The sequence below is a fragment of the Gymnodraco acuticeps genome, unplaced genomic scaffold (genome assembly GCF_902827175.1).
Source record: "Gymnodraco acuticeps unplaced genomic scaffold, fGymAcu1.1, whole genome shotgun sequence".
NCBI lineage: Eukaryota > Metazoa > Chordata > Actinopteri > Perciformes > Bathydraconidae > Gymnodraco > Gymnodraco acuticeps.
The window spans coordinates 1409215-1435708 of NW_022989953.1; the positions used below are offsets into that span (position 1 = coordinate 1409215).

Consider the following 26494-nt stretch of genomic DNA (forward strand, 5'->3'; position numbering starts at 1 on the left):
TTTACTGAAAAGATTAAATTATACTGAATAATACATGGTTTCTTATTTACAAGACTACAGCTCCATGACTTTACTCCAATGGGACGACAGACACTGACAGATTAGACAAGGCACAGCAAATAACCCCAATCTTGTAAATTAATGCTAGTGCCTCACCTGGTTTTGTTAGCATGTGCTCTATGGGCACAGCCCTGCTTTGCAGAATCTGATATTTTCTTCTGACTAATCCTATGACTCTTTCGACATGAATACGCACATTAGCTATTTTTCTTGTCTCTTCCACCTCGTATGCTGACAGCTGACTTTTCCCCCTGGTGAATGCAGGCATCTTTAGTGAAGCACAGTAAAATCCCACACTATCGCCAATATCGAACCCACGGTCTGCTAGGACAATATCTCCAGGTAACAGGTTTTTTAGGAGCCCACTCTGTATTGTGATCTGTTTATCACTAACTCTTCCTCCCCAGGCACAAGATATGTAAGTGACATAGCCTTGGGGAGCAACACCAATCAGAAATGTAACAGTATGGTGATGCTTGTAGTTGGACCATGTTTGTGCTCTAGCTAGTAAATTAGAGGGCCTCTCAATAAAAACTTCAAAACAGTCAACAATCACAGCAACTCTACATCCAAATGCCTGTCTGAATCCCATTGGCATTGTAGCTTGAAGTACATGTCGCTCTGGCCACTCAATTATAAATTCTGTACTCTCGTGAAGTATGTCAATTAACTTATGCCAAATTCTAGAAGCAGTGGAGAGAGAGATGTTGAACCTGAAAGCCAAATCTTTCAGAGGGAGATTTAGTCTCAGCCTCAGCAAAACTAAAATGAACTGTTCAAATGTGGAGAGCACAGACATAGGGCTACAGGTGATGTAGGGCTCGCACAGTTGAAAAACCTGAAGTAAAACTAAGAAGTTGGGGAGCCCGGTGTAAAACTTTGTCTTCTCTTCGTTTTTCTCAAAGGACTCCTGGTTGAACTTTGTGTCCAGTGCCTTTGTCCGAAGATCTCCCAGCTCTGTTGTGTTCTGTCTCAGAACATCCTCCATCCTCTCGATGTCCTCCATCGTTAAATCAGTCTGGCATCCTGCATCTGCATACAATATAGCAGTAGCAAGCATAATTAGTTATTTAAAATAGTCAAATGTGAATTGTTGTGAAGTTATCTTTTTGACAACCTTTTTACAGACATGCAAGTTCTCTGTTCCAATTATTGCAGATTCTCAAGTTAGTACTCTATTTTCTAAACCTAAACCTAATTCAAAGTTTGCATAGATTTTTTGACAATCACATTTGTAATATTTAATAATAATGCTGGTGGTTAATTTACCTTGTTGGTCATTTAATATCCCACTGGTGTCCTCTGGTTGTGGGCTGTCAGACGGGGGCTGCGTCGGTTCTGGGCTCTCGGTTGTCTGCAGGAGATCCAACAAAGCCTCTGCACATTCTGATTGTCTTTGTTGGTCTTCCTTGAGCTCCATCCTCTGCTCTCGTCGAAGAGATGCCTCTGATCTGGGCTTACTTGTTGTGTGGTGACCGAGGCTAACAGTGGGAGCTCAGTCTACCGACTCAACGTCACCCAAAGCGCTAGGGCACCCTAAAAAGTCCCAACAAAGTCCATATTAGACTACAGGTAACTTAAACATGATCAGTATTACTAGGTAAATAAGCATTTAACCACAACCCAATAATACCTAAACAAAGCCACAAAAACCAAGTTAGCTAATACCTCTGATGAAGTGGTCGCTGCAGACACGTGCATTAGACGACTCTGCTCCTCCCGACCGCAGATGTAGGTTTGAAAGCCATTTTTTCCGGCGTTCTTCGGTTAGCTTCTTAAATTGCTTAAATGGACGACAACCTTCGGCACTCGGTAAAACCTCTTGTTTTTCTCTCGGCCGGATCGATTGGAACAACCGTAAACTACACAACACACCGGCATTTTCACAATGGTAACAGCAGCTAGATCCTCTGTAGAAAATTACTTCCTGACCTCCAATGGAATTACGCGTCAAAGGAACGCAGCGGTGTGACGTCAAGTGAAAACCAAGCTATACTAACTTTTCCTCTTCTTGTATTTTGTTCGTTTTGTCGTGCTTTTAGGCGCAATACCGCCCCCTGGATTATATATAGTGTGGTAGATACTGCCCTGAATGACTCGTAATTCCACTCGTAAAAAAAAAGGCGTATGTTTGGTCTACCTATGTTGTAAACAGGGGCGGCGCCAGGGGGGAGCTAGGGGGTGCTGAAGCACCCCCCAGGATTTCCAAAGCACCCCCAAGAAAAATATGTATTTTTTTTTTTTTTCCGGAAATTATTATTATTATTTTTATTAAATAAAATTAGAAGAATTATTGATTACCACAATGCAAATCTGAAACAAACACATTTTTGACCAAAAACATAAAGCCAACACAGGTGATATGATTAGGCCAATGGCCAGCACCCATTAGATTTTTGACCTACCCATAGGCTAAATTACTTAAATCACTTGAGTGATTTCCTGTTAGCTAGAGTGCCAAATTATTTTCTAACAGCAAATTAAAAAATTGATCGTTTTTTAGTCCTTAAACGTCCACGTGTGGACACTCAATCAAAATCACCTGAAAGCGAGAGGGATTCTGCACACAATAGGCCTCGTGAGTACAAGTAGCTTACTTCTGGGTCTCTGTGTTTCATTCAAGCTCTGCTCTGTGTGTGTGTGGCACGAGCCATTTTGTGTGCATGCGCGAGCGAGAGAGAGCTCGCGCACCGGTGGATATCTACCGGAGATCGTTGTGGTTAGCGTCTGGTGCTAGCTAGCCAAGCTAACGGATATAAGGAGCTTTTTCAACAACAAGGTGGAGGGAGAACTCTCTCCTGTCAGACTGAGAGTCTCAGATAACCTCAGCTCAGGTGAAGTAAAGGACTCTCTCAGTGTTTAGATAGTTAACTTTAGTCTAGTTATCTCAGTGGGTCTCAAATGGTTTGTTTTAAAAGGGGAGTGATTTGTAAAATATCTATAAAGAAATAGAAAATCTGTTGACAGTTCTGTTTCATATGGGTGTTGAGAGATGTATCCATAGTAGATCTCTTAATGTTGCTCTCAAAGTGCACCAGATTGATGCTTTTAACTTCAATATTTAAAAAAAATCTTCCCGGGTGAGCATGCCCCCGGACCCCACTAGAGGAGGTGAGGACCCTCCTAGAGGAGGTGAGGTCCACCCCCCACTTGTAAAAAACTTTACCCCTGCTTACACCTATATGCCGTGAGCTGATTATCGAGCCTTCATTGTAACAGTCGCGGCCCGCGGGTACACTGTGTGCGTGTGGGGAGTGTTGCAGTAGAAAATGCAACTGTGCTGCGCTGGTGCATTAATGGGAAACCCTTAATGTTTGAGCACCCTCTATGAAACGTCAAGCTACCCCACAGCACCCCCAAGAGAAAATCTCTGGCGCCGCCACTGGTTGTAAATGTATTATCTTTTCGATTTACACGAGGCATCTATTGCACGTCTGTCCGTCCTGGGAGAGGGATCCCTCCTCTGTTGCTCTCCCTGAGGTTTCTCCCATTTTCCCCTTTAAACTGCGGGGTTTTCTCTGGAAGTTTTTCCTTGTACTATGTGAGGGTCTAAGGACAGAGGGTGTCGTATTGTCATACTGATATTCTGTACACACTGTGAAGACCACTGAGACAAATGTAACATTTGTGATATTGGGCTATATAAATAAACATTGATTGATTGATTGATATTCGTCGTGTGACTGCATGCACCGAACCGTGACGTTCGAAGCGTGACGGTACGGGACTTATACGGATACCGTTACACCCCTACTGTGTAGTCTTATGTTAATGCAGACTTTATTCAAATGTTCTTCAAAAGGCTTTTCGTCTAGAATTATACACACCAATGTGTACTTTTCTGAGTGCTTCCAGATGACCTGCCAACAACTGTGGATTGAAGTGCCACAGACTGTCTTTTAGGACATATTCATTACAAGGTGTGGAATGTTGAGGAAGAAAGAGAAGACAGGCTAGGTCAGACTAGTGCTATGCAAGGATCCATCTTTCGGAAAGAGCTATGAGAGGACTTAGTGTGAAACCTCCTACACCGCTCTGCATGGAGGACTTTGATTACACGTTGAAAAGCTCCAGTAATGAGTCGCGCAGGTTTCACTATCTTCTGTTTGAAGCAGTTAAGTTTCCGAACCAGACCGTGAAACCTGGTCATGACTGTTTGGAACAAAGCAGCTTCTTTAGTCTGCTCACAACGTAGCGACATCAATGATACTTTCTCCATATTAGGAGACGTTATGCACCTGAAGTATAGAGGTTGTCTGTGATGTGCATACTGGAATTTCAAGCTGAAATTGAAACTTTCTTGAGCCAACTTCAATCTCTATTGATTTGAAAGCATTGATGCATACATTTCCTGGTGATTTATTTTGCAAACCAGGGATTTGTTTGAGATGGCTCTCAAATATGTAATATTCAGGGCACTTATTGCACTTATATATTCGATGTTGATGGTTTAGGAGCATGAAAGGACATGCTGTAATGTTATTCATATTTGCCTTTTCACTTAACGCTGCAAATGTCCCTGCTGCGGGACTAATAAAGGAATTCTGATGCTGATTTTGATAGCTTGTGTATATATACTCAATGACAAGTGTATATTTGCAGTGGAGTCTCACACCAAGGAGCTAAAATGTTTTTGATCAAATGATCTTCGTGACCTGGCTGAGATGTAAGGGGTTAAACATTCTTTGTTACATTGTGGACCTAATGGCCTTGTTGGTATTTCCATTTTAGTATTCTAATTGTAGCCAATGGAAGCAAACATAGGAGTGATATGACAGAACTTCTTGCATATTTCAAAGGTTTAAAGCTGAGGCCCACTTGTTAGATCAATCATCCCAAGGGAATACATTATTAAGGATGTTTTGGAAGAAAATCCCTCTTTGGATGCCCTGCCATATGTATCTTTCTTGATGAAATGTTCCTCTATTTTTATTCCAAAGAACCCCTTTAGTTCAAACCGGAGAGACGTGATGTAAGAATTACATATTTATTGTTTACACGTCATATGAATGAAATGATTGCCATGATAATACAACAGGAGAATGTAATGGTGTTTGGCGATTAGGCCCCGGTTTGCAGGATAATCATTCAGGAGGGAAAGCACCGCTCCGATGAAATCCCCGGGGTCTAGACACTGGTGGTGGTGATGAGTAGGTGAGACCGGTCTGAAGGAGGAAGGTTTAGCTTTGTCCTGAAGGAGACAGGAGGCGAGAGGGGTGGAGGCGGGTTGCGTGTGATCATCTGCAATGACAACTGACAGGGAGGAAGAGCAGGCATTTAAGGCATTTAGCATGTGCAGCGATTGGCTGCTGAGGGGTGACGCCCTCGTATTTAATGAGGGGGGAAGGGAGCCATAGAGTGACGTGTGAGTGACTCGAGTTAGGTCTTCCTTATTGAACTTGCGCTAAAGCTTTCATTTCAAACCGGAGAGACGTGATGTAAGAATTACATATTTATTGTTTACACGTCATATGAATGAAATGATTGCCATGATAATACAACAGGAGAATGTAATGGTGTTTGGCGATTAGGCCCCGGTTTGCAGGATAATCATTCAGGAGGGAAAGCACCGCTCCGATGAAATCCCCAAAACCAGTGAAGTATGAATACTGAGATGAACTGAGTTGCTTACCTTGTGGGGTGACTGGTGATCTGGGAAGGAGAGATAATAGATTAACACGTATATGAGCGACACTGTGCCGGAATCACTGCCGGAGCTTACTGGTCATGCTGAGACTCTGACTGCCGAAATCAGTGCCGGTCTTACCTGAAAACGACCTGCGGGTCGCATGCCTGGCCAGCAGGGCTTGACTACGCCGAGGAGCGAGCGGTTTCGTTTTGTAACGGTGGCCCAACGTCCACGACACCGAAGTGTACGGTAGCCTTCCGCTACGACACCGAAGTGTACGGTGGCCTTCCGCCACGCCTGACTTCGCAGGCTATATATATATATATATATATATATCTCTTTTTCTTTACTCTTCATTTATTTTTCCTTTGTTTTGTAACTGGCACCGAAGTGTACGGTGGCCTTCCGCCACGCCTGACTTCGCAGGCTATATATATATATATTTTTTTTTTTCTTTTTTTTTTCTTTACTCTTTCTTTCTCTTTCCTTTGTTTTGTAACTGACACCGAAGTGTACGGTGGCCTTCCGCCACGCCTGACTTCGCAGGCTATATATATATATATTTTTTTTTTTTTTCTTACTCTTCATTTCTTTTTCCTTTGTTTTGTAACTGACACCGAAGTGTACGGTGGCCTTCCGCCACGCCTGACTTCGCAGGCTATATATATATATATTTTTCTTTCTCTTTCCTTTGTTTTGTAACTGACACCGAAGTGTACGGTGGCCTTCCGCCACGCCTGACTTCGCAGGCTATATATATATATATATATATTTTTCTTTACTCTTTCTTTATTTCCTTTGTTTTGTAACTGACACCGGAGTGTACGGTGGCCCGAGTCCACGCGGACTGCAGGAAATACATTTTACACTGATACGTTTGAGCAGGCCTGGGAATGAAATACCTGTGTGCCGGAGATGAAGCCCGTTACATGTAGTTGCAGCGTGAGACGAGACATTATTCCCTGTGGGCGGGGCCCGCGGAATTAGGACAGGAATGCAGTTTTGAATATCGGGAACCTTAGTGAGACATGTATACTTGTGAATGTGTTTGAGCCACCACCAGTTATATGTATAACTACCATAGTTAGGGTCTGAGAGATCTTTGGGAAGCCCGTACGGCGCTGATGTCCGGACGAATGAAGGTTGTGAAGGCGGAGGAGGACCACCGTCCTAGTTGTTGTAGGGATGAGGTAGAGAGACCTTGATTAGCAGCAGAGGTGGCTGCACCTATCCTGAAGGAATGCCCCGGGTATGATATGGGTGATAGGCTGGATTTAGTGAGAACTTGCTTGAGGTAGAAATTGACGGGGCCATGACCCTGCGAACCACTCTCCCTGGAAGAAACCCCCCAAAACCCATGGATGGGCGGCATCCGTGAAGACCTCATTGAGTCAGAGGAACGCACGAGGCCATCGTAAAAGAAAGTAATTCCGTTCCAGTGGGCGAGCAGGAGGGACCAGAACCGAAGGTCTGAGCGGCAGCCTTCGTCTAAGAAAACGCAGTCATGGAGGTTGTCGACCACCGCTGATGCTGCGTCCAGGAGGCGGGAGATGAACGAGCGCCCCTGGGGGATGACGTGCATGGCGAAGTTGAGGTGTACGAGAAGGGAGAGCGACTGTTGTTTTGTGATAACTTGTTGCTCGCAGTATGACTTGGTGATGTCCTGGATGCGCTGCGATGTTTCTGAGGGGAGAGACGCCTTCATGTCTATGGAGTCGAGAATGATGCCTAAGAACTCTAAGCGTGTGACGGGACCTAACGTTTTCTCTTTGGAGAGAGGGACACCTCACTCCTGAAGCAGTGTTTAAGCTTGGCCAGTGAGATCCCTGAGCTGTCCTGTGGCGGGTTTATGGGGAGGAAGTCGTGCGGTAGGTGAAGGACGGAGGGGATTCTGACGATGTTCAGCAGGATCCAATAGAGCGCTTTCGAGAAGGAATTGAAGATGCAGGGGCTGCTTCTGCACCCGAAGGTCAGGCGAACGCGAAAATAGAGTTTGGACTCCCACTTAATACCGAACAAGTTCCACTGAGACGGATGAATGGGGATGATTTGAAGGCATCGGTAATGTCCGCTTTGGAGAGCCGAGCTCCGTGCCCTGTGAACTTGATAATCTTTATTGCATTATCCACTGAGGCATGGTGAAGGGAGAACTGATCTGGAGGGATGATGCTATTGACGCTGCAGAATGGGCCGGAGCAGGGAGCGGACAGATCGAAAATCAGCCTTTTATTTACGTGTGGCTATTCCGATGGGATTTGAACGGAACACTGAGAAGGGGGAGGAGCTAAAAGGACCGATTATATATCCTTTGAGAAGTTCTTTGTCGATGAGCTGGGAAACTATGTTGGGTTCTTTAGCGGCTGACTGTAAGTTTCTTGCTACGAAAGTCACTGTGGGAGATGGGAGGACCCCTACCCTGAAGCCTTGGGAGAGCCCTGACGGGAGATAGTCAACAAACACGGAATCTGTAGATAGCGCAGCTGCTAGCTGAGGGATGTTAATGGGAGTGGAGGGGTGATATTCCAGAATGTTTTTTTTATTTATTTATTTGTTGATGTTTCTGGCGCAGAGCCACTGTGACGGCCCGTCCACACGGTGGCGTGCGTTACAGCTTCCAAACGCTTCTGCCCATTCACTTTGAATGGGGTGACGTCACTTTTAGTAGAACTGTATTTTGGGAAGCGACGTGGAGCGTTTTCTGGCGTTGCTCGCTTCAAAAAGTTGAGCAATGTTCAACTTTTGGCGCCTCGGCAGAAGCGTCAGCCAATGAAATCCCGTTTATGCAAATCTGCCGGTACAAGCGCTAGCCAATCAGACCGCGTGTATGTTGGGAGAGACTACGCAGGTAATTCCTCATATTCCAAAAATGTGAGGGAAAATTCATTATGGCGGTAGTGAATCACCCGGTGCTGTATGATCAGTCTCTGTTCATCTACCGGGATACAAACCAGAGGAGCGAGGCATGGAGGGAGGAGGCAGAGACAGTGGGTGAAACTGGTAGGTTTTCGCCTGTTGGGGATTTTTTTTTTCTTTTTTCCAGTCTACTTAGTTTTAACATTGCTATTGCTTTGTGTGTCGGGGGCAAGAGATTCATGTGATTGGTTGTTGCTGCTGTGCGGACCAGTAGCGTAGGCAGAAATTTACTTTAGGGTGGGCCTGTAAAAATATAGGGTGGGCCAGATTTTTCTTCTGCGCATCGGAAACTAACCACGATCCCGCCGGTACCGGTGGCAGATTACTTTTAGAATACTTCCTTTCCTCTTCTTTTTCTTCCTCCCTCCTCTTCTTTTTATCTTTTCTTTTCTCCTTTTCCTCTTCTTTCCTCTTCTTTTTTCTTTCTCTTTAGTTATACTTCCTTTTCCATAACAGATGGGTATGTTTTGGTGAACGGGAGACACGTATTTGACTGTTTTAATGGCTTATGAAGAGCACGAACACAACATTTTAGTGTCATTCTTGACAGCTCTCTCATCTGCACCGCACATAAAAAGAAAAACTCACCCAGACTGCATTCTTTGTACTGTCTTAAAACCTTTCCTTGGAAAAGTTTATGCATTGTAAGGTGTCCTTGGGTGCTTTGAAAGGCGCCCCTAAATAGAATACATTATCGTTATTATTTATTATCTGAAACGATGTAATCACTTTTTAAAAATTTCCCAGTTACTTGCCCCATGCATTCGGCAGCAGCAGGCCATTCAGTTAGATTTGATCCCGTTATGAATGTCATCATTTCGACAATAAATAAATGCTACATAAACGTTATCTTCCACGTTTTATCTAAACATCTCCGTTTCTACCTTCCAATATGTTTTGAAAGAGAACTCTCTCTCTCTCTCTCATCTGCGTGCGGGGCGGGGCCTCACGGACACGCTGCATCTCTCGCTCGCAGATACGCTGCAGCGCTGTGCACACGGTTCTGCCGGTAATGAATATTACATTGTGAGGAAACTTTCCACCAATAATTCCAATAAGTATTCACTTCAGGTTTACGAAAGTAACTGCACTCAGTTTACTCGTTTTTCAAATGTAACGCCAGCTGAATATACTGATTTTTCTTTCTTTTTCTTCCGATTACGTAACACCGTTACATGTATTCCGTGACGACCCAACCCTGTGTAAGGGTCGAGTGCAAACGTTTTCGTTAAAACTAGTACCTGAGTGCAACGGAAGTTGAAGCTCCTGTGGCGGAGTCTTCCAGAGCCTGGAGGCGAGCATCGATAGCTATCATGGAGCTAGCCAGGGATTGCAGGGAGCCGGCCGCGCTACTCTCCATAGGGGTGTGTGACGCTCCCGGACTGGCGAGCCTGAGAAGGGGTGGATTTTTTTTTGGAGGGGGACGGGATCCTGGAGGGCTCGACTTCCTGCCCTTTTTTACCTCCGCGGCTGCGGCCTCGTCCTGCTCTCTGGGAAGCTGGCTGGAGCTGCTACCCCGGACTGGGGAGCTACGCTGGAGACCTGGTCCGAGAGCTATCGCCGCTGAGAGAGAGTGAGGCCTGGGGCTGTGGGAAAGCCCTGCTGCAGGAGCCGGGCGATGAGGAAGTCTTCCTCTGTTGATAAGCCGCTGTGGGGAGCCGAACCGGGATCGGAGACTTCCAGAGAAGGTTCGTGTTCCGAATTGTCCGAGTTGTACATCTTGAGCTAGTTGTTTCTTACGGTTTTTCTCACGAGAAGCAGTATTGTATTGCAACTACCATTGCGTGTGATCATCTGCAATGACAACTGACAGGGAGGAAGAGCAGGCATTTAAGGCATTTAGCATGTGCAGCGATTGGCTGCTGAGGGGTGACACCCTCGTATTTAATGAGGGGGGAAGGGAGCCATAGAGTGACGTGTGAGTGACTCGAGTTAGGTCTTCCTTATTGAACTTGCGCTAAAGCTTTCATTTCTCCTGAGCTTAGAACAATATACTCTCCTGAGTTTAAACAAAGTGTGGCGAGCAATGACCAGACTTTCATCATCCAACCAGGGCCTTTTGTTTGAGAATAATTGTTGTGATAAAAACATCATCCACATACTTTCAGATGTGGCCAGTGACGGACGATGGATAGTCCTTTATGTCTGTGTGAACTGTGCAAGTGCAACCTCCTTAAAAATCTTACAATCCATTAAATAAATCCAGAAGTACTCAAACTGTATCCTTTAGCTGAACTTTGATGTTTTTTTTGGTAGCAAAATTGATTGAATAACAAAGAGACACAATTATATCTGTTAGGATCTGTCTGTGTTGTAGTTTTGTATGTCTGGTTATGGGTATTTTCAACCTTGTATATTGTCTGGTCCTTCTTCCTGTGTTTTTTATGAAGGTAGATATGGTGCAAAATGCGAGAGCGTGAAAACCTGATGTGAGCACTTGCAGAAAAAAAATCATTTACACTTCCACATATCCACGTAACTATGAACCAAATGTATACTTGTATAAAATATCCACGTAACTGTGAACCAAATTTACACTTGTAAAAAATATCCACGTAACTGTGAACCAAATTTGAAGTCACAGAAGAAAAAAAAAAGTTTTGTAGCTTGTATACAAAAAATTAACTTAGTTCTGAAATGTTCACTTTCAGAAAGATACATATTTTTAAAATATATTTTCCATTACAACTGCAACTTTATTTATTACAACCTCTCAAATCAGTCATTACAACTTGACGAATCTGCTCTGTGGCAGTATAAATCGACGAATCTGCGGTTTTGACTTTTGCTACACTTCTTGCGATAAATGTGTTGCAAAAGTAATTTTCACCTGTAGATGTGGGGGGAGGGAGGTTGGAGCGAAGGGGCGGAGCTATCAGAAGGACTAGGCTCGGGTGACTGGAGACTGCGGGGCTCACGGTTCGTGTCGCTACCAGTCCGCTGACATGGCTCATCAATCAACGGTACATTTAGCCCATTACTTGCCCAGTATTACTTTGAATATTATTATTGTGATTGAGGATTAAATCCGCTTTGAAGACCACCGTTATATATCGTGCAGTTTAGCGGCAAAATAACGTCAGTCAGTCAGCCAGCTAACGCTAGCTTTGTTGAGTTTATGCTAGCTAAACAAGTAGTGGTTGTAGTCTACAGCAGTCATTAATATATTATAGCCTACTGCTTTGGCACTAACGGTTGATAACCGTTTATGAAAATAAAACTAATTGAACTGTACTGAAATAATGACAAGTTTTATAATTGTCTTGGGCTCCTGCTGTGTTTTTAAAGCCTTTGTAAATTATCCATGCTATTTTCTATTTAGCTAACGTCGAAGTAGTGTATGTGAAATCAGCCTCACAATAAGATGTGTGTATATTACAATTATTAATGTCATATTTCAAGATGATTACTTAGATATTACAATATGGTTGGTTGAGCTGGAGTGCATTATTGAGCTTACACGTTAACGTCACAGTCATCTGAAGAACGAACCCAAACCTTGTTGTTTGTATTAATTGTATTACCAAATTGATATCAAATAAACAGTAAGCATTGGTAACACAATTTCCAAAGTTACAGTAAAATAAAAAGGACCCTGACTCGGACAATACACAATCCAACATGTTCAACAGAAGAGAATCAGTTATATTGTTTGTACACATGGTTATTTACATATATATATCTGTTTGTTTAAGGTGTCCAGGTGATGCAGACAGGCTGGACCAGAGAGTGAGAGACAGAACTGGACTCCTCACAGCAGTGAACTTCAGCTCAGGTACAAAGACTCTTTTTTCATACTGTACAAAGAATCAAGAAAGATATTGGTTTAAATGAATGAAGTATTGACTTGAATACACTGATATACATTCCATTAAACAATACTAAATACTAGATCACCTACACATCAGTGAAGTTGAGGTTTTTTTTCCATGCAAAAGGTTACATTTAGATGTTAACAAGCAATATGACTTTGTCAGCTTTCTAATTTAATGTATTGAAGGCAAAGATATTTAACACATAGTGAGAACTGCTACTATTTATCTCTCAATATTGTCTGTAAAAAACGTGGTAAAAGTTATTCTTTCAGTGAGACAACAGAGCAAGCTTCTACAGTTGCACTACGTTTTGATAACAGTTCAATATTATTTTGATAACATATATTTCAATGTTGATGAATTTCATACTGTTCATTCATAATCTGATTACAATTAAAAAATAATTATATCAACAGCCCCTAAACACAAACACACCTCTTTCATAAATAACACACTTGTTCTGCAATAATATGTTTTATGTTTCCTGTCATTTTTGTTAGGAAAGGACATGCCTGAAAGACACGACATGTTCTCCTTCTCTGAGGGTCAAGAAGAACATCCAAGAGGAACATTAAAAGCTGATGTTATGAGATTTTAAGATCAGTACAGGACATTCACTAAGAAACTACTTTTATTGTGAACAAAAAGATCTGCACACCGAATATTTTTGTAGTCTATCAGGACCATCATTTGTTTGTGACGCTGCCTGCACCTCAGAGAAGGGGTGGTTATAGTCAGGCTTATAAAGTGTGGCGAAAAACATAGTCAGCTGATGGGATGCATCTATTTCCACATCTACACTCCATCAGCTGATTATTTCTATTTGCCTCACTTTATGAGCTTCACATCACTTGTGCCTTGTACCGCAGAGTTTGCAATAGGGCTGTGCAATTAATCGTATTTTAATCGCGATTACGATTATGGCTTGCGACGATTAGGAAAACAGCATAATTGACAAAATACGATTATTTTGCTGGGTGCACTTTCGCCCCTCCCTAAAAGCCCACTCGGCCACGTGGGAGTGACATGTGTTGTGAGTGTTCAGCGCAAGTGAAGATCTCAGAACAAGAGCAGCAACTAGTTAAAAAGAAGCGTCGCGGGGAGATTCCCAGTCGATCGCGAGATGTGTCTAAAAATAGAACAACAATATTCTGTTTTATCGTTAATGTCCTGTAACATAATGTTCCCGTGCCAGAATAATGCACTTGAACGCATCAAAGCTTTGTGATTGGCCGGCCTCACCCCATGTGTCCGGGCGTGGCTGGTGAGCAGTGCACTAGTTCGCTGACGTTGTCCGTGTCAACAGCATGGATGGTCAACAGGAGTGACATTCCGCACACACACAAGACCGCAACTATGGCAGAAGCAAAAAAGCCCAAAATATATAATTTTCACTCCGAGTGGGAGGATCATTATTTTTGTATCTATTCCAATTCAAAGTCCATCTGTCTCATTTGCAATGCGAGCGTGACTTTATCGAAGAAGGGTAATTTAGGAGCGGCATTTCAAAACAGTGCACAAACGCTACGAGACGGAATTCCCTCCTAATTCTGCCCTACGCTCCAAAAGGGGAGGGGCCTGAGAGCACAGCTAAATGCACAGCAGTCCATTTTCACCAGGCCCAACAACAAGAGCAAGGCTGCTACCAGAGCATCTTATCGTGTCAGTCACGTTCTTGCGAAACACATGAAGTCTTTCGAAGACGGCGAAGTTATGAAAGAAGCTTTCCTGGAGGCTGCGACGCGCTTTTGTGGGACAGTAAAAATAACAGCAGCATTTCAACAGGTTTTTGATATAATAAAAACTCAATTTAGATACCGTTATTAATCTGCTGTAAGTTTTAGTTTGTTTGAATTTATTCATGATAATTATTGTACAAAATGGTATAAGAATGCAAACATTAAGATCTGTTCTGTTTAAATTGATTATAGTCTATCAGTTCAGAAACTAGTGTTGCTTGCATCCTATTTTAAAGGCATTTATTTTTATACTCTAATAAAATGCAACAAAAAATGGTTTTGATTCTATTAATGTTGTCTTTTTTATTGCACTGTTGCTGCAGCAGATTACTGTGTAGCTTCAGATCTGAGTTGTCTTATTAGTAAGCCTAATTTATACTTTTGTAGCAACACTATTTTTATATAATGGCAAAGAAAGGGTATTTTCTTTTTTTCCTGTGTCATATGTGGCAGCACTGCCACAAGTTCCTCTTCAGAGGGTCTTCAGTACAGGTGGCAATATTGTCACCTGCCTGCGCTCATCTCTGAAACCAGACCATGTAAACAGGCTGGTATTTCTTGCAAAAAATCTTTAAGAGATGACATGAGCAGCCCTACCAGCATTTGCCATGGTGGCCTAAACATTTTTATTTGGTCTTAAATTGTAGTTCAACATTTATTTCCTGTTACTTCTGGACCATGACGGTTGGCCAGCCTTCAACGTTTAACTGAGTGGAATATGTTGAATATGTTTTACCAAAATGTTGGCTATATGTTAAGGAGTTTTCAGTAGGTTGTGACAGTGCACTGCAACATATTTGATTTAATTTATTTTGGTCTAATTTATTTTTATTTATCATATTAATATATGTTTAGTATGGTTTTGGAAGTGCGCTCCAACACATTTATTGATCTTGTTTATTGGTAAAATATTATTTGTTTTAAAGTTCAATAAATGGTCAATGAATAATTGTCAAAATAATCGTGATATCAATTATTGACCAAATAATCGTGATTATGATTTTTGCCATAATCGCACAGCCCTAGTTTGCAACGTCACAAATAAATGGGGCCAATCTTCAGTCAGATGTGAATGTGTAATTAACATTTTCAGTAAGAATAATGGACAAAAGGAGTGCAAATACAATTTATTGAAATGTGAACCAAAAGTTAATCAAATGTTTTAAATAGAAAACACATATGGACAGAAGGTGTAAACCTATTAAATGTATAAGTAAACACATTTAGTCAAATCAAGTGACAGACTAGGCCTGTGCAGTTGGTATCAGCTTTGCCCAGCATGGGCTCCTCCATCAGGCTGGTCCTCCTCGCTGAGGAAAGACCCTCAGTCCTCTCCAAACCAACAGACAGGACGTCCATCACACGGAGGTTTCTCCATGAAGTCTGCAGCTCTCTGGACACCACGCTGTCTCAATCCGTCCACACTGAATATGAGAGGGGGAAAATGAAAATAATAAATGCTTTAGACAATAAGAAATATAAAGTTGACTGTTGAGTTGCTCAGTTTTTTTAGATTGTCAATACTATTACTGTATAACTAATATATCAGGTTAAGAGGCACCTTCAAATAAAGATTGGTCTTTAAATACATGTTGTCTTTTGAATTGTTTGTCTAAAGTCAAGGATCTAGAACTGGTACTTAGTTTTAATGATAGTCTGGTTATTATGCTGTTTGGAGGTCAATATTCTAGCGCGTAAAACAAGCTACTCACGAGCGGAAAATGTGCTTTTACACGCGCATAAAATGACCCTCGCGCGCAGATTAAACCCCCGCGAGCGGCTCTGCGCTCGCTCGCGAGAGGCTCTGCGCTCGCTCGCGAGAGAGACAGCCCTCTTGCTTGCTCGCGGGAGTGTCAGCCTCGCGGAGTCTGTCTACGCGCGCGTGAAAAGTTTCTGGCACTTTGGGGCGGAGCCACTGGACTTTGATTGACAGCTGCCAGGAAACCCGGGGTTGCCAGGTTTGATAAATGCCTGAACTACCAAGAGCCGAGCAGTGACGGCAGCAAAATCTAGGTGCGTACAGCCATAGATATATATAAACACTAGATGACTCACCCGCGCTGCTGGCCAATGGAGACCGACGTTGCCACTTGGCCGCCATCTTGCTACAGGCAGTTCTCTCATTCATAACATTATGGTTTACTATTTAAATAACCATAGCTTGTTCAATTTTCAACCAATTTTCAAACGGTTTGGTTTTGTATAAACATCAAAGATGTAGTTATGATACTGTATACTTATAGTCATGGACTTTCTTATGAAAATAACATTAAGCAGATAAAGCAATAGCTATACACACACACAAGGTATTTATATTAAATATTTGCCGGTGTATATATTTCCATTTATTTTTATTATATTGTTAATATTTAAAATAAATTATAAAATTAAAATATATTTATATTTTATATATAAAAATCGGTCTCATGTTACCACTCTGTAAGCCAAGAGTTGTTAATTTAGCAATGCCTTAGCTTGAAGAATAGGGACACAACTAATGACAATAGCGGTGGTATATTATTTAGATATTCACACCTTTATCAGAAGAACCAAACCAACATAAAATGAGCTCACAGACAGGCCAGTTCTGTCTCATTTATCACAATTATACGAATATATAAATAATAGTAATATGGAAATTAATAAGTTACTTTTTTAACAATTCAATGTTCACTTATCAATACTGTGAGCCTGATTTTTCTTACATTCTCCAACAGAAAACACAACTCAGCGTACTTTTAAGAAATTGATCTTAATAGGCTTTTCCCCTTATAAGGCAAACATATGTTTTGAGGCTCTGGACAAAAATGGCTATTTTGATTGTAAAGGTTGCCAATCCCTGGGTGTAGTTTCAATGTTTGCACATGTTTATTCAAGTGTATGAGTGACATAGAGCAAGTGAGATGGCCAGTGGTTCTCAAACCTTTTACACAGAGTACCACCTCAAATTATATTGGGCTCTCCTAGTAACACCATCATAGACCTTCCTGGGTACCACCGAGATAAAGGATTTAATATGACAAGCCATATGATGCTCTCATTTGTTAGTGACATTCCACATGCAAATAAAACAAGATAAGATGGTACTTTATTGATCCCAATTTGGGAAAACATTTTGAGTTACAGCAGCATAAGGGACAAAGCATTTTACAATGAATTAGAAATAAGCAAGAAAAATAAAGAAAAGAAAGAGGAAAATATACATGTTGAGTTTGGCAGGATATTATATATATATAATATACATAAATATAAGGCATATGGAATATTAATGTTAAATATTAAATAGATTATATATGTGTAAAATGTACAACGTGGTTATATTCAAGAGAAACTATGGAGCAGTGGTCTGTGCGTTTGATCATCAGATCAAGGGGGCGTTGGGGAACTCCAGTTCGAAACCCGCTCCCGCCCCACTGCGTCAGGCCGTTGTGTCCTTGGGCAAGACACTTCACCCGAATTTGCTCCTGTGGGTATTGTCCACAGTATATGACCATTACATGTATGATCTGTATGTGTAATGTGTATTTGTAAAGCGCTTTGAGAGTCTTTGATAAAGCGCTATAATAAATATAAGGATTATTATTATTATTATTATCTTCCAGCCAGAGGTGATTTGTTGAGTTATGGCACTGCGGAGCTGCAGCAGTCTGTTGGAGAAGGAGCTCCGTTGACTGTCCAGCTGCAGGTGGAGAGGATGGGTGGGGTTATCCATGATGGACAACAGCCTGTTCAGTGTCCTCCTCTCCACCACAGCTTCAAAGGGGTCCAGCTTGATGCCGATGACAGACCCAGCTTTCCTAATTAGTTTATTGATCCTGCTGGTGTCACCGGCTCTGATGCTGCCCCCCCAGCAGACCGGAGCAAAGAAGAGTGCACTGGCCACAACAGACCGGTAGAAGATCTCCAGCATCTTACTGCACACGTGGAAGTATCTCAGCTTCCTCAGAAAATAGAGTCTGCTCATCCCCTTCTTGTGCACAGCATCAGTGTTGATCCTCCAGTTCAGTCCGTTGTCTAAGTGCACTCCCAGGTATTTGTAGTCCTCCACAACAGCCACATCCTCTCCCAGAATGCACAGGGGTAGAAGAGACGTCCTCACCCTCCTGAAATCAATGACCATCTCTCTGGTCTTGGCCACATTCAGAATACTCACAACATTAGCCTGAGGTTCATCTTCCGCTCTTCTTGAAGTGGTTGTGCTTCTTGTTGCTTCCGGCTAAAATAAACATAATTAAAGACATTTTGAGTGTTTAAAATGTGCTGTAATACACAACACATTATTTATTCCTAAACTTGCAGAAAGAAAAACTAAAGTGTGACATTTAATCACATATTTATCAATCAATCTTATACACCTTGAATTCTTGTTGGCCAATGATACATACCCTTTGAAGATGAGCTGGGAAATTGAATACTGTTGGCACAACACCATCTTTAAGCCGGACAGTCTGCCCCGTCCTGTCAAAGTCCTCACTCCTGAAGTGCTCACTGCAGAGCAGCGTCCTGCCAGAGGAAACAAAACCGTCCCTTCTTAGGGCGAGTTCCCACTGCCTCCTCCTCTCTCCGGTTTTGGGAAACCTTAAAAACATGAGAAAGGTAGCCAGATATATAAATTATTGTCAACATTGTCCGCCCTTCTTTCCTTTAACATTAAGGGTAAGGACAAAAATACACACCGAAATTATCATATTTTTGGGGTAATTGTATGTATGTATGTATGTATGTAATGTATGTATGTATACTTTAAGAATAAGACAACCACACTAAGAGTAATAAAAAAGGTGTCCAAAAGAAACATTACATAATTGTGTAAAGAAATGGTAGCAACATAGGCGGCGCATGAGGCTCAGGTTTGGGAAGGCTAAATAACTTATTTTTTTATCTGACGCTGCCCGCCTCCGGCGTTTATAGAAAAGAGATCAACTCAGTGAAAGCACCGCCTGCTGACCGATCAGAGCTCAGTGTGCGGAGTTTAAATCTATCAAGTCATATTACAGGATAAAGGAAATACAGTTTAAACTGCCGTATGCAGAGAAGACGTCGACGTGTCGCACTTATCATTCATATCACACTGATATCACATCATCAATCAGATCATCGATCATATAATATCACAATATTTCCTTATCTGAGTCAGCTTCTCGAGCCGTATCTGGCCGTGCAACACTTACATTGTCACATATACTGTATGCAGACGTATTATTTTAAGCAACACATTAAGTTGACGAAACACTCAACTCAAATGTAATTAAAGTCAGATCCACTCGTGTCTTAGATGGGGCAGTATCATAAAACTGTTTTCAAACACTCGGTAGTTTATTTTTTAACCAGTTCTATATTCTCCTTGCAGGTGCAACTATGTGGCTCGTATCCTGGATTATATGTTTAAGTCATGGATGGTTAAAGTTCATATTTGTCTAATATTAGTTTACTTTTCATTAATGAAGTATGACGCTGCGCTGTCAGTACACTTGTCCCTGTTTGTGATTGGTCAAATGTAGCGTGAACGCGTTCTCAGCTGGAGAGAGAAACCCTGGCTTGATTCACAGAGTTGATAACCAGCTTCGTGGACCACTTAGCGAAATCTCATTTGTTAGGGTTAGTTAAGATAATTCAAACATATCCAGGGTCTGTTGAACTGGCTTCGTACAGGGCACAGGTGGCTGCATAGCAGCGCTAATGTCAAAGACACACACATTATACATTATATTTGTATTTTACCAGGATGCAGTGACACAAATATTTGGGAAGGCTTAGCCTTCCCTAGCCTACAGCACCCGCCGCCCCTGGGTAGCAACATATTCTAAAGAGGCTGGGTCAACATCAATCTTGCAATACTATTATCTCACATAGCCCCACTGATCCTGTGTAGCAGGACTTGTAATGTACTTACATCCACTAAGTAATTAACAATTATCCTAATTATAGTCATAATATTGTCATATCTTACACGTGAAAGGTGATTCCACGGGTTCTTGTTTGCAGACTGCGGCGATTAGAGCAGCCGTAGGCTGCACAAAAGTCAGGCATAGTCAGGTATTTCTGTAAACACAAAGCCAGCAATTTCCTGTATCATAATGTATCTAAAAATGTAAGATGTTTTTAACAAGCCAAACCACTTGGAAGAAATCATGTGCAACTTAAGTTATGTTGAAAATAAAGAGCAGTTATGCCTCTCCCACTGGTGTAAAGTTGCTGGGTGAACTTCTTAATACTAGGTCTCACTCACAGCCTCTTGTTATTAGCCAGATAATAAATACAACCACATACACAAAGAAAAGCTGCAATTTCAACATGTCCAAGCATCCTGTATCATAGCCATGCTAATAACGTTTACAATAAACAAAACCGTTTGTAAATCAGTCAAGATTTCAGCGATTTAAGAGTATTTGTGTGCAGATCACTCACCTTACAACAGCTACCATAGCGCGTACCAGAGTAGCTGTTGACTGTAGCAAGATGGCGGCCGGTGAGCTACGCTGGAAAATCTCCCATGAGCCATCTAGTGTTTATATATATCTATGCGTACAGCAGACAGTAGCTAGCAGTTTTCGACGGACACAGCCCACTGAAAAATATATTGTTTTATATCAAATTAATGTATATTACATTACATTACATTGCATTTAGCTGACGCTTGTATCCAAAGTGATTTACAATAAGTACATTCGACCAGGAAGACACAACCTTGAAGAAAACAGAATCATATATATATATATATATATATATATTAGCTGTACACTTTACGAATATAATAGTTTTTTATAGACAACTTTACCATTCAATCTCGTCCAACTGATTTTGCTGCCGTCACTGCTCGGCTCTTGGCAGTTCAGGCATTTATCAAACCTGGCAACCCCGGGTTTCCTGGCAGCTGTCAATCAAAGTCCAGTGGCTCCGCCCCAAAGTGCCAGACACTTTTCACGCGCGCGTAGACAGACTCCGCGAGGCTGACACTCCCGCGAGCAAGCAAGAGGGCTGTCTCTCTCGCGAACGAGCGCAGAGCCGCTCGTGGGCGCAGAGCCGCTCGCGGGGGTTTAATCTGCGCGCGAGGGTCATTTTATGCGCGTGTAAAAGCACATTTTCCGCTCGTGAGTAGCTTGTTTTACGCACGAGAATATTGACCCAAATCTGACACCATAGCAGGCCTCACAGGTAAGAGCACTAACTAGCTACCATCACATGTACCTTAGCTTGACTTAAATGTATTAAACGTATAGTTCAGTGATGGCAAAATATAAATAACTAATGTCATGAAAACATATTCATATTTGCTTGATTCTAGAGTTGAATTTAGCACAATTGCATACAAACGTTAAGAGATTTTAAGATTCTGAAGTCTTCGTTCTAAAGAGAAAATAGCATGGATAATTTACAAAGGCTTTGAAAACACAGCAGGAGCCCAAGACAATTATAAAACTTGTCATTATTTCAGTACAGTTCAATTGGTTTTATTTTCATAAACGGTTAGCAACCGTTAGTGCGAAAGCAGTAGGCTATAATATATTAATTACTGCTGTAGACTACAACCACTACTTGTTTAGCTAGCATAACCTCAACAAAGCTAGCGTTAGCTGGCTGACTGACGTTATTTTGCCGCTAAACTGCATGATATAAAACGGTGGTCTTCAAAGCGGATTTAATCCTCAATCACAATAATAATATTCAAAGTAATACTGGGCAAGTAATGGGCAACATTTACCGTTGATTGATGCGCCATGTCAGCGGACTGGTAGCGACACGAACCGTTAGCCCCGCAGTCATCCGGTTCGACGTGACTGTGTGACTGACCCGAGCCTCGTTGTTCTGATAGCTCCGCCCCCTTCGCTCCATGTCTGTCTCGTTGGAGGTCCCGCCGTCTACTCTCCTGCCAGGGGTCCTGCCAATCCCATGTCCTGTCCCGTTGGGGGTCCCGCCGTCTACTCTCCTGCCGGGGGTCCTGCCAATCCCATGTCCTATGCCGATGAAGGTTCCGCTGGGGGTCCTTCCGCCTCCATGTCCAGTCCCGTTGGAGGTCCCGCGAACTACTCTCCTGCCGGGGGTCCTGCCAGCCCTGTGTGCTGTCCCGTTGGGGGTCCCGCCGACTGCCCCTCTGCCGGGGGTCCTGCCAACCCTGTGTCCTGTCCTGTTGGTGGTCCCGCGAACTTCTCTCCTGCCGGGGGTCCTGCCAACCCTGTGTACTGTCCCGTTGGGGGTCCCGTCGACTGCCCTTCTGCCGGGGGTCCTGTCAACCCTGTGTCCTGTCCTGTTGGAGGTTCCGCCGGCTGCTCTCCTGCCGGGGTCCTGCCAATCCTGTGTCCTGTCCCGTTGGGGGTCCCGCCGACTGCCCTCCTGGTGGGGGTCCTGCCAACCCCTGGTCCTCTTCCGTGGGGGATCCTGCCGAGGCCTGTCCCACCAGCGCCGGTTCCTGTCCGACCGACACCGGTTTCTGCCCGGCCTCCTGAGAGCTGCGGTCTTCGCCCTCGAGCCCGGCCCCCTGAGAGCCGCGGTCTTCGCCCTCGAGCCCGGCCCCCTGAGAGCCCGGCCCCCTGAGAGCCACGGTCTTCGTCCTCGAGCCCGGCCCCCTGAGAGCCGCGGTCCTCGCCCTCGGGCCCGGACCCCTGACTCTTCCTGCCACTGCCTTCGCCCCTCCATAACCCCCTTTTCAAGCTCTGCCTTGCCCCTGGGCTGTCAGCCCAAGCCCGTCCTCCAGACCCCCTCCACCCACCCTGTTGGCCCTAGTTTTGTGTCCCTCCTCCGGTCCCCCTCCGCCCGCCCTGGTGGCCTGGTGGTGTGTCCCTCCTCCGGACCCCCTCCACCCACCCTGCTTGTGGTTTTGGACTTTTTGTGGTTTTGTTTTGGGACGTCTGGGATCCGTCCCTTGAGGGGGGGGTACTGTTAGGATCTGTCTGTGTTGTAGTTTTGTATGTCTGGTTATGGGTATTTTCATCCTTGTATATTGTCTGGTCCTTCTTCCTGTGTTTTTCCTCCCGTCGTTAGTTTCCCTGGTGTGTCTAGTTGTCTGATTGTTTTCACCTGTGGTCCTTGTGTTTCTCCTCCCCTGCCCGGCTGTGTCTGATCTTGTGATTACCCCTTCCTGTATTTAGTCTTGTCTCTTCCTGTGTTCAGTGTCGGTTCGTCTTGTGTAATGACTTGGTCTGCGGTGGGTGTTCTGTTCTGTATATTGTAGCCTTGAAATAAAGGAATTATTTTTGTCCCTTAAATCTGCATTTGGGTCCTGCTTCCTGCACACCGTAACAATATCTAGTTAATTCATTTCTTAGTTTCAGGCACAACCTAAGTGGTGGGCTGACAGACAGATCGATTACATGCTTTGATGCTATATTGCAAGGATACCTAATACACCCCAAGGAAAATGTGGTGATAACATAATTGTAATGGAGCATATACTGTAAAGTGTTGAACTCTTTAAATCCAAAAATATGCAAATGTGCTGGGTTAGGAAAATGAGAATGATATGGAAACATGATTTAAACACTTTTCATTTACATTGTGTGTATACTGTAGCCACATGCTCAAATACTCTGCACCTTTTCCAGTAAATTCAAGCTTTTAATGTAATCTGGTTTGACACACAAATTAATGAAAGCAATTGAACGTTAACTGTGAATACAAATGTGAATAATTTCCGCCATTGTGTTTAGTACAATGGCCAATAATGAACAAAAGGATATGAGGCAAATTCACTAATTAGTGAATGTTTTACATTCACAGAGCCAGCCAGTTGTTTAGAGAAGGAACTGTACATGCTCATGTGGAGAAACACCGGATGAAAATGCATTGTGGGTTGGGTGCATTGTTTCTACAAACCACAATGGACCCACACCCCAGAGGGTGTTGTTCACACCTTTGTATTGCTGTTTCATATGACCTTTATTCATTCTGTAATACCATACCCATTTCTCTCATTTCATATTTTACCATAAATCGTAATCCCAAACAGAACAGTAGAGGGACACAAATTAATAGGTTCCAGAAAATCCATGATTTAAACACAAACAAATGAAATTGGTATGTAAATGAAAATAAACAAGAGGAGAAAGAAGTTGCTTGGTTCTCTATCATATTATAATGAATGACCTTGCATAATAGGAATTCAATTCCCTAGGCCTATTCAGTAACACTTGTGTTGAGCAAGGTTATTAATCTATTCTAGCCGGAAACACAGTATGGAGATAAATGTTTTCCATTTTTGTTTGTGTATTGTATTCTCCAAGCACCAAGGCACCAAACTCCTTGAAGGTGAATCCCTACTTGCCAACAAACCTTTCATCCATTTATTTATTTCACGTCTATTTATTGAGTTCTCCTTATTTTGAATGTATTATTATTTTTAATTAGTGGCATCGTATAGTCTGACTTTATTTCATTTGTCCTGTCCTTTAATCTAGTATTACATTACATTACATGTCGCTTGTTAGACGCTTTTATCCAAAGCGACTTACATACTCAATACTGTGGGCAATCCCCACAGGAGCAATTTGGGATGAAGTGTCTTGCCCAGGGACACAACGACATGCTGACTGCAGTGGGGTTTGAACCTGTGCTCCACTGATACCAACACCAACGCACTAACCCACTGTGCCACAGCCTCCCTTATAGTATCCATTATGTAAAGATGCAAGGACACTGAGCACACATATACTGCCTGTCTTTGGAGTTTTTTTTTATTGTACTAAGGAGCTGACCTAATGATTATTCTATAAAAACTATAACCATAAATTCCATCACGACAATAACAATAACAAACTCTGTCCTAAAAAGCGGCCCCTTGAGAAATAGATATTATTGCCGGGATTTGCAAAGTGACCTCACTGGGAATGATTGCCCACCCCTTTTTTAATGTTGGTGGAGACATTAGGTGCTTATAATTATAGAAATATATATTAACGCACACAGATACAGGGGTTCCTCTAGTTTATTGCCACAGACTATTTGGCTGCTGGAGAAACCTGCAATTGTGGGATTGCTGTGGGAGTGTTGCCCTCCTGTGCCATTAAAACCTGCCAGATTAACGCACTGCTAGACAGCTCCATGGACACCTCCTGCTGGGCGGAAGTCACAGTCCATATGGCCCCTTACATCTTCCCTCCGTCACATACATAGTCACACGCCCCCTCAAACACACACACAAACAAACAAGCATCCTTTATTCTCTGTGTACTTGTCTCCTTCCTGGCCTCCAGGACAGTAATTCTGCAGCATTTAGTTTGTCAGCTTCTACCAATTATTCGTACCTGAAGCTAAATTATTTCTGTTCCTCCAAAGCCATCCACACACTGATGGAAGGCATACTATAGATTTAATTGGATTCTGTGAATTTATTATGGTGATTACTAAACACAGTGGTTCCCAGAATTAAATTCCCTTTGTGCTTTATGCAGCGCCTACTTGGACCATGTGAAAGGTACTGCAATGGGTACAAGAGAAAACAAGCGAATAGAGAGATTTAGGAAAATGGGTGCTGAAATTTGTCTCAGGAATTGTGCCATTGTGTCAGCGTGTGACAGTGGGATGCAACAAATGTCAGTATTTCACATTTCACTCAGTTCAACACATGTAGCCTCAGCCACAGGAGCTGCCAACCTCTCTGTCTTCCGCTCTCTCTTCACTGACTCCATTGCATCCATTAGAGACACGATGAATGTGCATGGATATCAGCGAGTGAGTGCAGAGTGCTGAGAGCGAAGGTAGTCGGGGCCATTCAGGGACAGCGATGTGCATCGAATACTTATCCAATCATCCTGCCTCCTGGATTTCAAAGCAGGCAGAGTGCTGAGCTGCTTTCAATATTCCCCTCCCTTCTAAAAGGAAGACGAAAACCACAGAGCAGCTCCAGCTTTTTTTTCTTTAAAAGGCCCTGATAGAGATGAAAAACAAACAAAGTCAGAGAGTGGCTGAAAGATAAATATGTATGCTGGTCAAGTGTGAGCCGCATGCATAAAAAACAATCAGCTAAGCCTGATCATTTACGGTTATTAACGCCTGTCACCAGCAGTATACAGTATTATGTATGTGTGTGTGTGTGTGTGTGTGTGTGTGTGTTTCCTTGTGGTGAACTGTCAGTTTATCAATTGATTCACATGCTCCTATGTAAGTGTGTTTGAAGTACAACATGTTTCTCTGCATTGTGAAGAACTGGAAAGACAAGTGGAATTAGTACCATGAAAATCTTCCCTGACAACAGACGCCCTGAGGGAGGGTGTGAAAGGCACAGAGGTGACTTTAATTCAACGTGACAGTCAAAGCATCTTGGCCTGCGGGCACCCATTGCTTTGCTTTGTTTTAGCTTTATTTCCAGGATAAAAGCCAGCTAAAACTCATTAGTTTTATCATGC

At 42.8% G+C, this 26494-nt stretch overlaps 1 protein-coding gene and 1 long non-coding RNA gene across 2 annotated transcripts; both read right to left on the reverse strand.

Annotated features, from left to right (window-relative positions):
• Positions 1-26: 26 nt before the first annotated feature.
• LOC117542827 lies at positions 27-1526 on the reverse strand. Its single transcript, XM_034210689.1, has 2 exons — positions 1330-1526; positions 27-1092 (listed from the first exon to the last, which is right to left on the reverse strand). The coding sequence occupies exons 1-2, from the start codon at positions 1478-1480 to the stop codon at positions 71-73; spliced, it is 1173 nt and encodes a 390-aa protein (XP_034066580.1). The 5' UTR covers positions 1481-1526; the 3' UTR covers positions 27-70.
• Positions 1527-18308: 16782 nt separating this feature from the next.
• Positions 18309-20702, reverse strand: LOC117542804. The gene is made up of 4 exons (XR_004568492.1): positions 20565-20702; positions 20107-20198; positions 18542-18734; positions 18309-18372 (listed from the first exon to the last, which is right to left on the reverse strand). It is a non-coding gene; the product is annotated as an uncharacterized LOC117542804 (long non-coding RNA).
• Positions 20703-26494: the final 5792 nt, after the last annotated feature.